General features: G+C 39.0%; 1 protein-coding gene across 1 annotated transcript in view; it reads left to right on the forward strand.

Annotated features, from left to right (window-relative positions):
• Positions 1-13564, forward strand: part of LOC126106824 (general odorant-binding protein 72-like) — a 61718-nt gene extending 48154 nt beyond the window's left edge. Inside the window, exons 5-7 of the mRNA XM_049913219.1 lie at positions 110-224; positions 7369-7433; positions 13297-13564. Coding sequence (XP_049769176.1) covers positions 110-224; positions 7369-7433; positions 13297-13314 — 198 coding nt within the window. The 3' untranslated portion in view covers positions 13315-13564. The remainder of the gene's footprint in view (positions 1-109; positions 225-7368; positions 7434-13296) is intronic.
• The last annotated feature ends 2356 nt before the right edge of the window (positions 13565-15920 follow it).

Genomic DNA, 15920 nt, shown 5'->3' on the forward strand with positions numbered 1-15920 from the left:
CCTGAGAACTGTTCAAATTTATATAATTAGAGACAAGTCTTCCCATTTATTAGAAAGGACAGTAAGTATGGCTACATCATTCAGAGTGTATATCACATGCCTGTTACAGCTGCGCCAGGGCCGTTACAATGTCAACGCTGCGAAGAACCAGGCTGAGAAGATGCTGCCCCCTGACCTCAAGGACAGATTCCTAGCTATGCTGGATGCTTGCAGCGACAAAGCAGGTACTGCTCCCTCTTCTCTGCACTCTATATATTAAACAATGGAAACTCTGTCAACAATTTAGGAAAAGATAGTGCTACTTATCATAAAGATGGTACGTTAAGTTGCAAACAGGAGCAATTAAAGGACACTTACACATAAACTTTGGTCACAGCCTGCATCAGAAAAAGAAAGAGAAATATGTACTATTTGTTCACAAAAGCAAGCACACTTCACGCACACATGACCACCAACTCCAGCCACTCAGACAGAATGCAGCTGCCACATATAATGGAAGCAGCAATCTGGAGGTGGCGGGGGAGGTGGGGGGGGGGGGGGGGGAGGAAGGATAACAGTAAATGGGTGGAGGGAGAGAGAGGAGTATTGTCTGGCAGAGTGTACAAGGAACTAGACTGCCGACAGATGCAACTCCCCAAGGTTGTGGGGGAGGTAGCTGGGGAAAATGGAGTGAAAAAGGAGAGGAGTAGGGAAGGATGGGTGGATGCATTGGCAGAGGACAGTGAGATAAGAATGGGGAGGGGGTGCCAGAACGGAGGGGGTGGAAACTGCTGGTTGGAGGGTGTGGGGACAGTATGTTACCATAGGTTGAGACCAGAATAATCATGGCAGCAGAGAATGTAAGGATAACTCTCACCTGTGCAGTTCAAAAAAGCTGGTGGTGGAGGGAAGGATCCAGATGGTTTGGATAGTGAAGCAGCCATTGAAATCAAGTGTGTCATGTTCAGCTTCATGTTGTGTCACAGGGTGATCTACTTTGCTCTTGGCCACAGTTTGGCAGTAGCCATTCATCCTGGTGGACAGCCACTTAGCAATCATACCAAAATAAGAAGCTATACAATGGTTGCAGCAGAGCTGGTGGATGACATGACTACTTTCACAGCTGGCCTGGCCTCTGATAAGCCTGTGACAGGACTGGAATAGGAAGTGTTGGATGGATGGGTTGGATCTTCTACAGGAATATGATCCTTGTGGCAAGGGGGTTGGATTGGGAACGGCATAGAGATGGACTAGAATGTTGCAGAGGTTGGGTGGGTGATGGAACACCACTTTAGGTGGGTTGGGAAGGATCTAAGGTAGGTTGTCCCTCATTTCAGAGCACAATGATAGTTAATTGAAGCTCTGGTGAAGGGTATGGTTCAATTGTTTCAGTCTGGAGTGGTACTGGGTGACAAGGGGGGCATTCCTTTGAGTCTGGTTCTTGGGAGTGGTGAGAGGATTATGAGTGTGAGGAGCAACAGCATGGGAGATCCATTTGTGGACTAAATCTGGGGGATAGTGCCTGTCTGTGAAGTCCTCGGTGAGACACTCAGCATACTGAGTAAGGGAGTTCTTGTCAGTATAGATACTCAGTCCCTGTATGGCAAGGCTGTAGGGGAGGGATTTTTTGGTATGAATGGGATGGCAGCTGTTGGAATGCAGGTACTGTGGGTGGTTGGTGGGTTAAGCATGGACAGAGGTATGATTGGAGCCATCAGAAGGAGGATTTCGACATCTAGGAAAGTTGTAGACCGGCTTGAGGAGGACTGGGTGAAGCACATGGGAGAGAAGGTGTTGAGATTTTGAAGGAATGAAGATAGGTTGTCTTGGGCCTGAGTCCAGATCACGAACTTATCATCAAAGAACCAGAACCAGCTGCAACCTTTATAAACATTGGTTTTTTGAACACCAGAATGAAAATAATGTATATTTAATATTTACTCATATCAAGCTAAGTTACTGTTGTGATCTACAGTCCAAAAGATGGTTTGATGCAGTCTGTCCTGTGTAAGCCTCTTCATTTTTGCATAATTACTGCAACCTACAACCATTTCAACCTGCTTACTGTAGCCAAGCCTTGGTCTGCCTCTACAATTTTTACTCCCCACACTTCCTTCTATTACCAAACTGAAAGACTCCTTGATGTCTCAGTCAAGTTGTGCCATCAATTTCTTTTCTCCTTGATTCAGTTCAGTAGTACCTCCTTATTTATCCAATATACTCATCCAATGCTCAGCATTCTCCTGGACAACCGTGTTTCAGAGTCTTCTATTCCCTTCTTGTCCGAATGCTCCCGACAAGGAACTTCAGAAAAGATGTTCAAACATTTGAAATTACACTGAGATGACAAAATTCATGGTATGTGCACACATACAGGCGGTAGCAGTATCATGTACAAAAGAGCAGTGCATTGGCAGAACTGTCATTGGTACTCAAGTGATTCATGTGAAAAGGTTTCCGACATAATTATGACCGCATGACAGGAATTAAGAGACTTTGAACATGAAATGGTAATTGGAGCTTGATGCATGGGACATTCTGTTTCAGAAATCATTGAGTAATTCAATGTTCTGAGACACACAGTGTCAAGAGTGTGCTGGAAATATCAAATTCCAGGCATTACCTCTCACCACAGACAACCCAGTGGCTGATGACCTTCATATAACAACTGAGAGCAGCAGTGTTTGTGTAGAGCTTTCAGTGCTAACAGACAAGCAGCACTGCATGAAATAACTGCAGAAATCAATGTGGGACATATGAAGAGTGTATCTGTTAGAACAGTGCGGCAAAATTTTGTGTCAGCAAGCTATGGCAGCAGACAACCAATGCGAAAGCCATTTCTAACAGCACAACATCACCTGCAGTGCCCGTTCTGTGCTCATGGCCATATCAATTGGACCCTAGATGACTGGAAAACAGAGGCCTGGTTACATGAGTTCTCATTTCAGTTGGTAAGAGCAGATGGTATGGTTCAAGTGTGGTGCAAACCCCATGAAGCCATGGACCCAGGTTGACAACAAGGCACTGTGCTAGCTGCTGCTAGCTTCAAATGATGTGGGCTGTGTTTACATGGAACAGACTGGGTCCTCTTGCCCAACTGAACTGATCATTGACTGGAAAGGTTATGTTTGGCTATTTGGAGAAAATTTGCTGTGATTCATGGACTTCATGTTCCCAAACAATGATGGAAATTTTTATGGATGAAAATATGCCATATCACTGGCCCACAATTGTTTGCAATTGGTTTGAAGAATATTCTGAATAATTCAGGAGCCTGACATGAATCCCATCAAACATTTATGGGATATAGTTGAGGATCCAGTTTTTGCACAAAATCCTGCACCAGCAACACTTTCACAATAACTGACAGCTATAGAGGCAGCATGGTTCAATATTTCTGCAGGGGACTTCCAATGACTTTTTGAGTCCATGCCATGTCGAGCTGCTGCATTACACTTGGCGGAAGGAAGTGCGACGCAGTATTATGAGTTATCTGTGACTTTCATCTGCTCAGTGTATGTCCTCTCTACTTTTGCCACCATCACTTATTTTGCTGCCCAGATGTCTCATTTTCTAATCTAATTCCCTCAGCATTATGTGATTTAATTTGAGTACATTCTATCATCCTTGTTTTGCTTTTGTTGACTTTTCCTCTTATAACCACTTTTCAAGAGACTATTGATTCTGTTAAATTGATATTGCTGTCTGACAAAATTACAATATCATTGGGAAACTTCAATGTATTGACTTCTTCTCCCTGTACTATAATTCCCTTTGTAAGTTTCTCCTTGATTTCCTTCATGGCTTGCTCAGTGTGTAGACTGAATAACATCAGGGATAGATACAACCCTGTCACACTCCCTTCTCAATTACTGATTGGATTAGATGTACTTTTCATTACATAGACCCACAATGAATGATCTCCTAGGATGTGTATGTCCTAAAACATAAATGCACAATACATATTTACAAAGAAAAAAGATAAAGTACGCTAATGTACCTTCAACAGATTCCAGATCCACAGTCCATGTGTATGTGGAAGAAGTCGAAAAAATCTCTAACATATTTTTGTTTAAAATGTAGTAACAAATTTGTCACAAAATGTAGATGTTCAGTACACTGAGCTGTTGTAGCCATGCATGATCATAGAGAAAAATCTGTGTTCAAAACTTATTTACATTGATCACACTACTGCACTGAAGATGTTCATAAATCATACATTCATACTTTATGAAATACTTACATAATTCATATTGTGTATTGTGTATTGAACCACGGACCTAGAAACGATGGAGAGGCTTTGTCCTGCCATAGCCCACAGTGGTCCACAACAGGCCACAGCAGCCCACCTGCCCTCCACCCCCACCCCCACCCCCCACCCCCCCATCCTCTGCTGCCCCACACCAATTGACCACATGTGACTATCACAAGGGAGGATCACTGTATTATGCACTACACCCATCATAATGCCTTCACATCTGCATCTGCCATTCAAGAATAAGTAATACACACCCTGCAACATTCTCTGTCACCACGCAAAATCGGTTGGAGACTATGGGCAGACAGACGACAGAATTATTGTTCTGTGAGATGGCTGTGTTTGGTTGGTTGATTTGGGGGAGGCGACCGAACAGCAAGGTCATCGGTCCCATCAAATTAGAGAAGGATGGGGAAGGAATTCCTTCATGCCCCTTCAAAGGAACCATCCCATCATTTGCCCAAAGCAATTTAGAGAAATCATGGAGAACCTAAGTCAGGATGGCTGGATGCACATTTGAACCATCCTCCTAAATGTGAGTCCAGTGTGCTAACCACTGCACCACCTCACTCGGTCAGCAGTGTTCGGAGTGGTGCCATCATCAGGAAGCATGGACTGCTGATGAATGCATTACATTATATTCAGAGATGAATCACGGTTCTGCACTATCCCCAGTGACCATTGTCAATGCATTTGGATTCTTCCAATTTTTTTGGGGAGACACTGCTCTGCTATTCCTGTGTCACGGTGTGGGGAATCATTGGGTATGACTTTAGGTCCACAGCTGGTAGCGATTGATGGTACATCATGAACAACCTGTGTACCAATGTGTTATTTATCATGTGACAGTATTGTGGTGCCTTTTTTCAAAAGGACATGTGTGACATATGTGTCTACAACCTGTCTGCATGATGCTGGGATACTCTCATGAGTAGCAGGATCCCGAGATCTGTTTCCAATACAGGTTATGTGGAGTCAACTCAAACATCAACCCCATTTGAGTTGAAGTATCCAGGACATCAAGGTCCAGTTACAACAGTTATGGGCTGGCTTCCTTCAGCCTGGCAGGCAGTGTATTTTTATTTTGCATATTGGTTTCAAAGCATTATTGCTCCATTTTCAGTGCAATACAAAATGGAGGTATAGTGTTAATTCATTCAAAATATTCTGAAGATCTTTTCAAGAAGGAGAAGCCCTTTCTGGGTGCTTCTTTTTTTTAGTCAGTGTGTATTTATTTGGCATATTCGTTTACTGCTCCATTTTCAATGCAATGCGAACTGGAGGTATAATGTTCATTCATTCACTTGTTCATCATATTCTGGTGATCCAATCAAGAAGGAAAATCTTCAAGGATATGTAATGAGTGATGGTAAACAATAGCAAAACACCATCAAATCAGAGAATCTTAATGTGAACTGTATTAACAGTAAACTGTCACAGTTCTGCATAATGCTATTCTTGCTACTCACTAAGTACAATGATCGAAAGCTGCTGCTTTCTCAGCTATACTAAATCTCTATTATTTTAGATTCATATTTACTTGATGATGCTGACATTTTTCAAAGAAAATAGTTACCTATGACTGTTAACACATAGTGTTGTTTACAACACATTACTGTTTTTACTGTTTGTCAAGCAATTTTATGATGGGTATGTAAAATAAACATGTTTGGTAGCTGCATTGCAGTTCTTTCCTCTTACACAAAGAGCAAAAAGTAAAAGAACCTCTGTGAATGACTTTGTCATTGTGTAGCATTGATTATCCACATCAAAAGCAGTGTATTTTCTTTTATTCATTCATCATGTTGGCCAAAAGCTCATTTTCTGACAATCTTTTTGTTGTGTCTATCTGCGACTCAGCACCTCCCCTATATGATGAGTAACAACTATCCTTTTCATGATATTGTTACTTTCCATCCTGGATTCTCCATTGTCAAAAAATGTATGTATGTATTTTATGCCACTATATGACACCTAGATTAGAAGATATGTCACTGAGTGTCCACCTGCTTAGCTGAGTGGTAATGTGTTAACCTTTCATTATCGTCATTGACACTCCTCCAATGTGGTATTGACTGAAGTAAGAGTTACAACCTGACAGCCAAACTTCCCTGGATGGGACCTCCGAACCAACAATACCGTGTGATCATTTCATTGTCATGTCACTGAGTTCATTCAAAAACTGCCACATTGTAAATGATGCATAAATTTATTAATTCTTTGCTTGTAACTCTTTTCATAACATATTTCACAGACAGTATCCACATATGTTGCTGAATGTGCCTACACAAATATATCATTTTACAACACATAGTTCAAAAGATACTTCTTACTCTGACAGGTCTCACCTTTCATTTCAAGAGACGGCAGTTTCCAGTGAGCCTTGCATTTGTTGTTACAATTAACAAGTCCCAGGCACAGTATATTAAATACTGTGTAGTGGATTTGACATCTCCATGTGTTTCTCACTGACAACGTTATTTTGCTTTCTCAAGGGCAAGCTCACCCAAGAATGGATTCCTCATAGCTCCTGGACATGTAGCTGCAAATATTGTTTATAATCAAGTTCTGAGTTAAATAAACATTAGAGAGAATTTGTAATTTGTGCACTATGTTTCTTAGTTTTGGTACTGTACATACATATACATTTGTATATATACGTTTGTACAACGTGCATTTCTTTATATGACTGTTTCATAATTTCACAAGTGTTTTCATGAATACAAGGAGGGGAACTTTTTTTATATTTACAAACACAGTTAATTTTTTGTTTTTGTTTCTAATAGAAAACTGGTAAACTGAATACCTGGGCAATGCCAGGTTTATCAGGTAGTGGATTAATAAAGCAAAGCATTTCTTAGAATCTGCTGTAATTATCAACTGTTGTTTGACTGTTGTCATCTACTTGGCTAAATTCAAAATACTAAAATTAGTAGAAAAGAGGCTAATTTGGAAAAATATATATGAAATCCTTTTGATTCATTATTCAGTTTGGCATTTTGCTCAAGATTCCTAAAATATTGTGATTATTTCTTTGTGGGCTTATTATTCACTTACTTAAGCCTGATATGGTTTTGGCACCAAGGATATGTACATAACAAAATTACTGCAAATGACTGTTTTTGTTGCAGTTGGAGAAGATGATTGTGAAATGGCGTATCAGTTGACTAAATGCAGTTATGAAGCTGACAAAGAGGTGAGTGATTGAGGTTCATTATAAAAGTTTGAAAATACATCAGTGAAAGAGTTTCAGATTTTAATCCTGAGAAGCAGGGCAGTACTTTTAGACATTGTAAGAAGACAAATATCCTGCCACAAGGAAAGACAGAGACCATGATTTAACTTTTTATGAGACATTTAACCCTTATGTCACAAAATAGATTAGATGATTTTACTTTCCTGTTCAGTTGACAAGTTACTGATTGAAAGGGTCAGTGGATGGAAGTGCTAACCCACAGGACCATTTTGAGACATTGTGTGTTAAATGTTCGGTTAAATTCAAAGACAAGAACATAAATACAATAATGAACAACAATATATGTAGAAGACAATGTTTTTAACAATTCTTAGGGAACTATTCTGTATCAGTGTGTGGTCCACTGAAGAAGCAACACATCAAGTGACCCTTACTAAGTTGAGGGTTAGCATTTTCTTTCACTGACCCCTTCAATCAGTAATTTGTCAACAGAACAGAAAAGTAAGATCATCTAATCTTTTTGTGATATAAGGCTTACATGTATCATGAATAATGTTTCCTCATTGCAGAATATTTTTCTTCTTACAATGTCTAATCCATACATCACCCCCAATACTGTGTATGCACCACTGCAGAACAGATCAACACACATGTGTTGGGGTTGACACTGGAGTGGATTCACAGGCAGTCACAATCACCTCTCTCAAGTCATCCTGCAAACATGGCCTTGTGGCATAGAGTACCACACAGGAATAAGTCCACTAGTGTTTGATTGGGAAATCTGGGTGAAAACTCAGCACTTCCTTTTTGACCTTTCTCCTCTCAACAAATATTTCATTCAAGAATTACCACACCATCTTGTTGGAAAAACAATCTTCAGCTCAGTGAACAGCTGGTACAATTCATTCCTGCAACATGGTAAGGTACTTTATTCCTGTCATTGTTTTTTTTTTTTTTTTTAATGGGGGAGGGGGCATCGTACAAGTCCCCTGACAGACATACCATACCCCAGATTATCAGATCATTCTTTTGTAATGTGGGGCTTGTCTCTTGCACAAATTATGGTGAATGATGGTTCCATTCAATTTAAATGTCACTTCATCAGACCAAACAATAACATCAGTCAACTGTTCATTATTGCAAATACATTCACGAAATTCAAGGTGCCTATCTGTGTCCTTCTCATTCATCATATCAAGCAACCTGGCAATGTAGGGTTTTCACTCTGCTGGATTTAAAACTCAATTTGTATACACCTGTTTCACATGCAGCTTGACGTGTGGGCTGCTTTGGGGATCTTGTGAAAGCTTCTACAACTACATCCACATCTCTTTCATCCACTCCTGATTTCATCTTACCACAACATCCCTTCTTCAAATCACACACACTTCCTTCCATCACAAATTTGCCATGTAATTTTGTTGTTGTTACATGTAACAGTGGTGTAGCATCAAAATCTGTCCAACATCATATCTCCACTTCTTTCATGTTTTCACATTTCCAGTAACACTTTAAAATCCACTTTCTTTTGTTGAAGGACAAGTTTCCAGCCATTTTGTTATTTATGTGTAGTTACTGGCAACCAAAAATAAACAGAAGAAAAACAAATGAATGGCTACACATACTAGTCAAGGGAGCACCATATAAGCATAACTGCATTACGTTATCATTAATACCTTCTTGGTTATTAAGATCCAAACAGTGTTAACACCTTTGTGAGACATCCTGTATAAATTAAAGTCACAGTTCCTCTTTGTATTTTTGTGATAATCTCATGAACTACTGTAGAGATTTTGATACAGTATCCACTAATAAAGAGTCTGATTCACAAGGAATGTGTATCGGCACAGGAGATACAAATAAGACACCCAACCGTAGTGCCAGGCTGGCAAGAGCTACCACAACTGACTGGCTGGTGAGAGCTGCCACTGGCTTCCTAAATGACCTGCAAAGCAGTATGTGTCAGATATTGAGCTGATAAGATCAGAGCTTTTGGTACGCAGTTAGTTTGAGAAAAGGAAGCACAGAAAATGTAGCTCACACTGGACTCACACTGGAGTTCGGCAGTGAGAAAGTAGCTCAGCTCACGCCAAACTCTATTGTGGTTGGGCAAACTATGCCCTTCTGACACTGTAATTGGACAGACTGATCAGTGCAGCAGCTCACACCTCCCATCATTGCGATGAGATGTCACTCCAAGCACCAATTAAATATGAAACAAATAAGATTCGAGCCTCCAGAGAACTTCCCTGGCATGCGCTGCCCAAATTGTTTAAGTTATATGAAAGTGGTGATATTCAGTTACTTAATGTTGTTCTCTGAATTTTAATCATAACTCTACACAGTGGCCTGTAAACAAAATTACTGCTACAGCAGTCAAGATATCCAGCTGTAGATACTTAGACTAACATGTGTGAGGCTGTGGTGATTTCCTAAATGTAGTGATAAATGTAACTGTACAGGACAATTTTACCTGTAACATTTCAGCTTCACAAAGAAACATGCCACGTAAAATATTGTATCTATGTGCTTAGAAAGAACACACAACAATACTGAGAGAAGTTAGAGATTTTTTGAAGATTACAATTTTGTTTCTAGAAATTCATTAGTAGAATAGAAACAATGAGTTAATAGCTGTTTGTTTATTTTGATTCTTCTTTATTGAACACTTGATTAATATGTTGTTTGCTAGAAGATGAGTGTATATTTTTATTCCAATACATTTGACATCATTTTCATATACTTTTGAGTTATATGTTATAACTTGTAATTGCATTTTGTTTATAGTTTCAGGGGGGAGGGAGAATTAGATTTTTTGTGTAAGCATTCTAAGTGTTTTTTGTATAATTAATGTGTTTAAGTATGTAAATGCATGGCAGTGGTAAGATATTCAACAACTGGAACAGCAGTTTACAGTTTTTATCTTCCTTCTTAGATGTCATTCTTTGCATAGCTTATTTCTCTAATATAAAACTTTCATAGTACTCTGAAATATTTCCCTGGAAGATCAGGTCATATCTCATGGCAGACCCAAATAGTGCATGGTAGACAGCCTTCAAACTGTCTTCTCTTGTTGATGATAATCAAAGAGATGGGCACCAACGGTGAAAGGAGGTGGGGGTTTGGGGGCATGGAAGTAGCGGGGGGAGGGTTGCACCAAGCTTATCATACACATCAAAAGATGGTTCACTATAGACCGTGCCTGAGTCCTCACTCCCTGAGACACCAGAAGTTTGGAATTTAGTGCTGGGCATTTGTGCAAAGTCTAGTAATCAGGAACGACAGCACATCATAACCCAGCTCACAGTGAAAAACATGAAATTTAGCCACAGACCAGTTTTCAAAATCTTGTAGGATATTTTGAACAAGAGGAAGCTTGCCCCTTATCGGGTTCTGCAACTTCTCATGCACATTCAAAAACCTTGATGGAGCAGGGTAGCAACAGAAATGTTGAAGCTGTGTTATGCCAATCAAGATGATTGTTTTAGCCACCTAATCACCATGGACAAGTGCTGGATGTATTACTTTGACGCAAAACAAAGGAGCAAAGCAAGCAGTGGAAATATGTGGATTCCCCTCTGCTGAAAAAGGTGAGGACCTGATTGTGACCAGGCAGGGTACACTGAGTGTCTTTTGGGACTACCAAGATGTAGTCCTAAGATATTACAGTCATAAGAGGAAAACTGTCAAACAAACATAATACCAAACAGCATGACAAGTTTGTAGGTGGGCATCACAGGCAGCTGGCCATCTAGGTGTATTTGCTCCCACTGCCAATTAGTGCTCCCCTCACCCTTACTTCCACAACCAAAATCTCCTCAAAGCGATCCACAATTGGTAAGAATGTGTCACAATGCATAGCGGACATGCAGAGGATTAACACCAACAGCAAATTATATAGTCACAATGTGTGTTTCTTCATTGAGGTGAAAATTAAAACCTTATGACTACTCCTTGCATTAGTGATTCCAGCTGTAGCAGGGTAAGAATAAAGTAGTCTAATGAACAAAGAAATGGGAAAATCTTGATGTGATGAAAGACTGTTTGCAGGATAAGAAGCCAACAAACGTGGGAAAATAGGAATTAACACTTAATTGATGATAATTGTAAATCAAATGGAAAAAATGTGCTGTGTCTTGCGTTCCATTAGTTTTGAGCCTGTGGATAACCAACTTACTTGGCCAACTTGCAGCACTGTGACAAATCCCAGGAAAGACATTTTTCATGATTTTTATTTATAAACAGTTAGGCTGTCATGTTTCAGTGATGTTTACTGTACAGTCTGCTCTGCCATTATCCTTCATTGTTATGTAGCATACTTCACTAAGTATATAAAGAACAAAGGATAGAGATTCAAAATCTGCAGGACAACAACAATACCTTGCTTCAGCGCACTTTTTTCCGAACTACATGTGCCATGATTGTCAGAAACAAAATCCACATCAAAGCATAAACAATATTAAAATCGTGCACTTTATTAAACTGCCCCTTGAATACATGTAACACTACAAAGAAGATACTCACTAAACAAACCATGCAATGTGCTGACAGGGAAAACAAGCGCCAGAGCAAACATGAATTCAGTAAACAAAAATACTCTGCACTTCACTTCTCAGTCTTCAACTAATTGTCCCCTCACACAGCCCCCCCCCCCCCCACACACACACACACCCTCCCCCTCATAGAGTGGAGTTTCTGGGATGAAGAGAGATTTGTGCCACACAATCCTGCCAGCCCTCTTGCAGACTGGACATAGAACAGGAGAAACTGGTGACTGATCAGTTGACGGCGTAGTCTCATCAGCAACTGCATCAGTTGATGTAAACACTGGATGTACAGACTGGTCTGGTGAACAGAATAGACTTGTGCACTGCTACATTATACGACATAGGCATCAGGTGACAATAGGGAGCCTAACCTACAGTGTAAGCCTCTAGGCTCAGATAGGCCGGCTTGAAATGTTTGATGGAAACTTCCGTAGGCTTGCCATTAACTTATAAGGTCACCATATGTTCCTTTTGTGTAATGGGTTCCTGATCGTCCATGGCCTTCTTTGAAGCCACTGCTTGTAGGTACTTCAGTCCACAGTAATGTATGAGTGATATTAAAACCACACACTTTATTAAATCACCAATTAAGTACATGCAACACTACAAGAAGATAGTTGCCAAATGTAACATGCAATGCACTGGTGGAAACCACAAGTACACAAAGTACACAACACAAACATGAGTTCAGAAAATGAAGATACTCTACACCATTTTTTCACTGATAGGCATCGACTAATTGCATCACCAAACTAGTAATACAAGAATTGATTGACTTTCTTTCCATTTTGATTTAAGTGCATACTATTTCCTTCTGAGCATTAGACTGTAGTTGGCCCATAATACTTAACATTAGGCAAATGACAGTGTATTTTTAATTTCCCAGGTGAGTTGATAATTTCAATTTTTGTGTACAGTTTTTGATGACTGACCAAACCATTTTTGTCAGCTGTTGTAAATACGGATATTAGTTGTTCTTGATGCATAATCAGATGGACAAACAAATCGGTCATCAAAATACCGTACATAAAGACTAAACTGTCAGCTTTGTTGGACTCCCAAAAATCTACTGACTATATACCATGAAAACCTTACTATGTAAAATAAATTTTTTATGTCTAGGAATGAGCAAAATAAGAGAAAAGGAGGAACAATGTTTAGAACACTTCAGCTCATGCTAAATATCTTATTTAAGTCTAATATTTCCTAATTAAATTATTCTATTTCTTATTTTGTTCTACACACTGAACAATAGGTACATTTCAGTTCTTACAAGAAGGTTTTACTAATGATACTTTTTTCTTTTTCTTTTCTAGATTTTCTTGTTCCCATGATGTGCACTACCTGCCAAACATCACATGGTTTCATCTTTCATTCCAGTGAAGTAGCAGCATTAATTACACGAGCAGACTGAGACAGTATTTTCTATCTTTCTTGTAGCATGAGTCACAATGATCATCTGATGGTAGTTCCAAAAGTGAGCAATATACTAAAATTAATATGTATGTAAATATGTTATGTATGCCAAATCTGTGATGACCACATGAAAACATAAAAAATAAAGAGCTGACTCCATTAAATTAATTACTGTGTTTTCTAAATGATATAATGTGCAGAATTTTACTATTATAAATTTTCCATGTTTTATATTGTGTTGAACTAGCATTGTAAAACAGCAAATGTTATTTTATTGGAAGCACAAAGAGTGTGTTCTGGAGAAAGCCGTAAACAAGCATTGTCAGTTTGAAAATGAGTACGCTTTGTTCTAGCAGATAGCATTGTGTAAGATAATCAAATGTGTGTTTATCTACACCAGAGTAGTAAAACTATTGTGGGTATGCAGGAGACCTTTGAGTTAATGTTAAGTATTTAATCACATACTGAATTAGACCATGCACTCAGTCTTTCATTTACTCATTCACATAATATATATGGAACATAAAGACTGAAGGTTAATCTGCAGAGACCCAAAGCTGTGAGTTATGCAAGAATGAAGCAATAAACAAAATTAACTGCAGTATACTGCCTATGGCCACATGTTAGCTAAATAAGCTCTTACAGAGTCTTGACTAAAAGTAATTGGAAACTAATAGAAAGACAAAATAGTTGTACTTTCTGAAGGAACATATGGAAGTAGATCTAGCAGCAATACAAGATGATAAATATATGGACACACCTCTCAATATTTTGTGTGAAAACTCTTAGACCGTTTTAAATTTTATTAGCATTCTACAACTTTACTCTTCATACCTACATATTTATTTCTCAATATAGTCACCCTGGAGACAAGCACATTTCTCCCAAAGTGAGGCCAGTTTGTTGATACCATCACTGTAGAATGTTTGTTTTTGTTTCAAGGGTCATAATAACACCTTTGCATGCACCACTTCATAATTATTCAAGTGAATTTCTTGAAGGTGACCTTTTAAGTTTTGGAAACGGATTAAAAGTGAATTGGGCCAAGTTGAGGCCGTATGGAGAATGACTGATGATAGCAAACCCAAGAGTCAGATTGTTGCAAATGTTGCAGCACTTGTGTGTGGTCTGGCGTTGTAATGTTAAAGGGAAGGGTGCACCACATGTGGACGAAGCCTTCAAAGCTCAATTACAGCACACTCTTTCTCCTGCACAAACATTCTGCAATTTGGAGCCCTTTAGTCTCAGAAGGCTGCAAATATGTAGACATGAAGAATAAAGATGTTGAATGTTAGCAACATCTGTTGTATATTAAAAATCTTAAAACATTTGGAGGCATTACTTTTCATCACACACTATTACAAGACACAAAAATAATTTTGATGTATATTTTGCCTCCTTGTTTAGGGTTAATTTTGATGTAGATTTCGCCTCTTAGTTTAGGGTCTACATTGGAACTATATGCCCTGGTAAGAAGGTATTCAACAAGTTCTCATCTAATACAAATCAAGAAATTGGGAATTCCCATCACATAAAAAGGAAATTAACAACATACTTGATAAGATACTATTTTTAAATATAACCTGAATATCTAGATTCAGGGATTGAAAACATCTAATAGCTACATTGCAAGCAACAGTGTTTGTATTAAATCTGCATGACAAGTAAAAACATCCTGTCAATAAGGTTCAGCATTTACAGATGTGAGAAAATACCATTGGAATCAAGAAAATATTAAGCTACTAATAACAGATAAAAATTAGCTGTATAGAAAAACTGAGGAGGTAGCAGTATTTTCCCAAAGCAACAGCTTTCTCGCTAATTCATTTCCTACAGTTTAGGTATCATAAGCATTAATAGCACTAACCAATATAATGCTAGCTTGCAGTGAATTATTTTTGTGTTGTATTTGTGACTGCGTAAACCACAGTTGAGATGAAACTGACTTTCATTATCAGCAACAAACACCATTAAGGAGTAAATGCATTCTCAAAGTGCGTGCAAGAATTCTGAGATCTGTAACAAAGCTTTTATAAACCTTATGTTTACATACTTTACACAATATTCTTATTGCTCACTTCTGCTAAACAAACAGTTCAGTTACTTTAGATGCACTGCCCCATAAGAAACACTACTGGCCATTAAAATTGCTACACCAAGAAGAAATGCAGATGATAAACGGGTATTCATTGGACAAATATATTATACTAGAATTGACATGTGATTACATTTTCACGCAATTTGGGTGCATATATCCTGAAAAATCAGTACCCAGAACAACCACCTCTGGCCGTAATAACAGCCTTGATAGGCCTGGGCATTGGGTCAAACAGAGCTTGGATGGCGTGTACAGGTACAGCTGCCCATGCAGCTTCAACACGATACCACAGTTCATCAAGAGTAGTGATTGGCATATTGTAACGAGCCACTTGCTCGGCCACCATTGACCAGACGTTTTCAGTTGGTGAGAGATCTGGAGAATGTGCTGGCCAGGACAGCAGTTGAACATGTTCTGTATCCAGAA

The sequence above is a fragment of the Schistocerca cancellata genome, chromosome 10 (genome assembly GCF_023864275.1).
Source record: "Schistocerca cancellata isolate TAMUIC-IGC-003103 chromosome 10, iqSchCanc2.1, whole genome shotgun sequence".
Classification (NCBI taxonomy): Eukaryota; Metazoa; Arthropoda; class Insecta; order Orthoptera; family Acrididae; genus Schistocerca; species Schistocerca cancellata.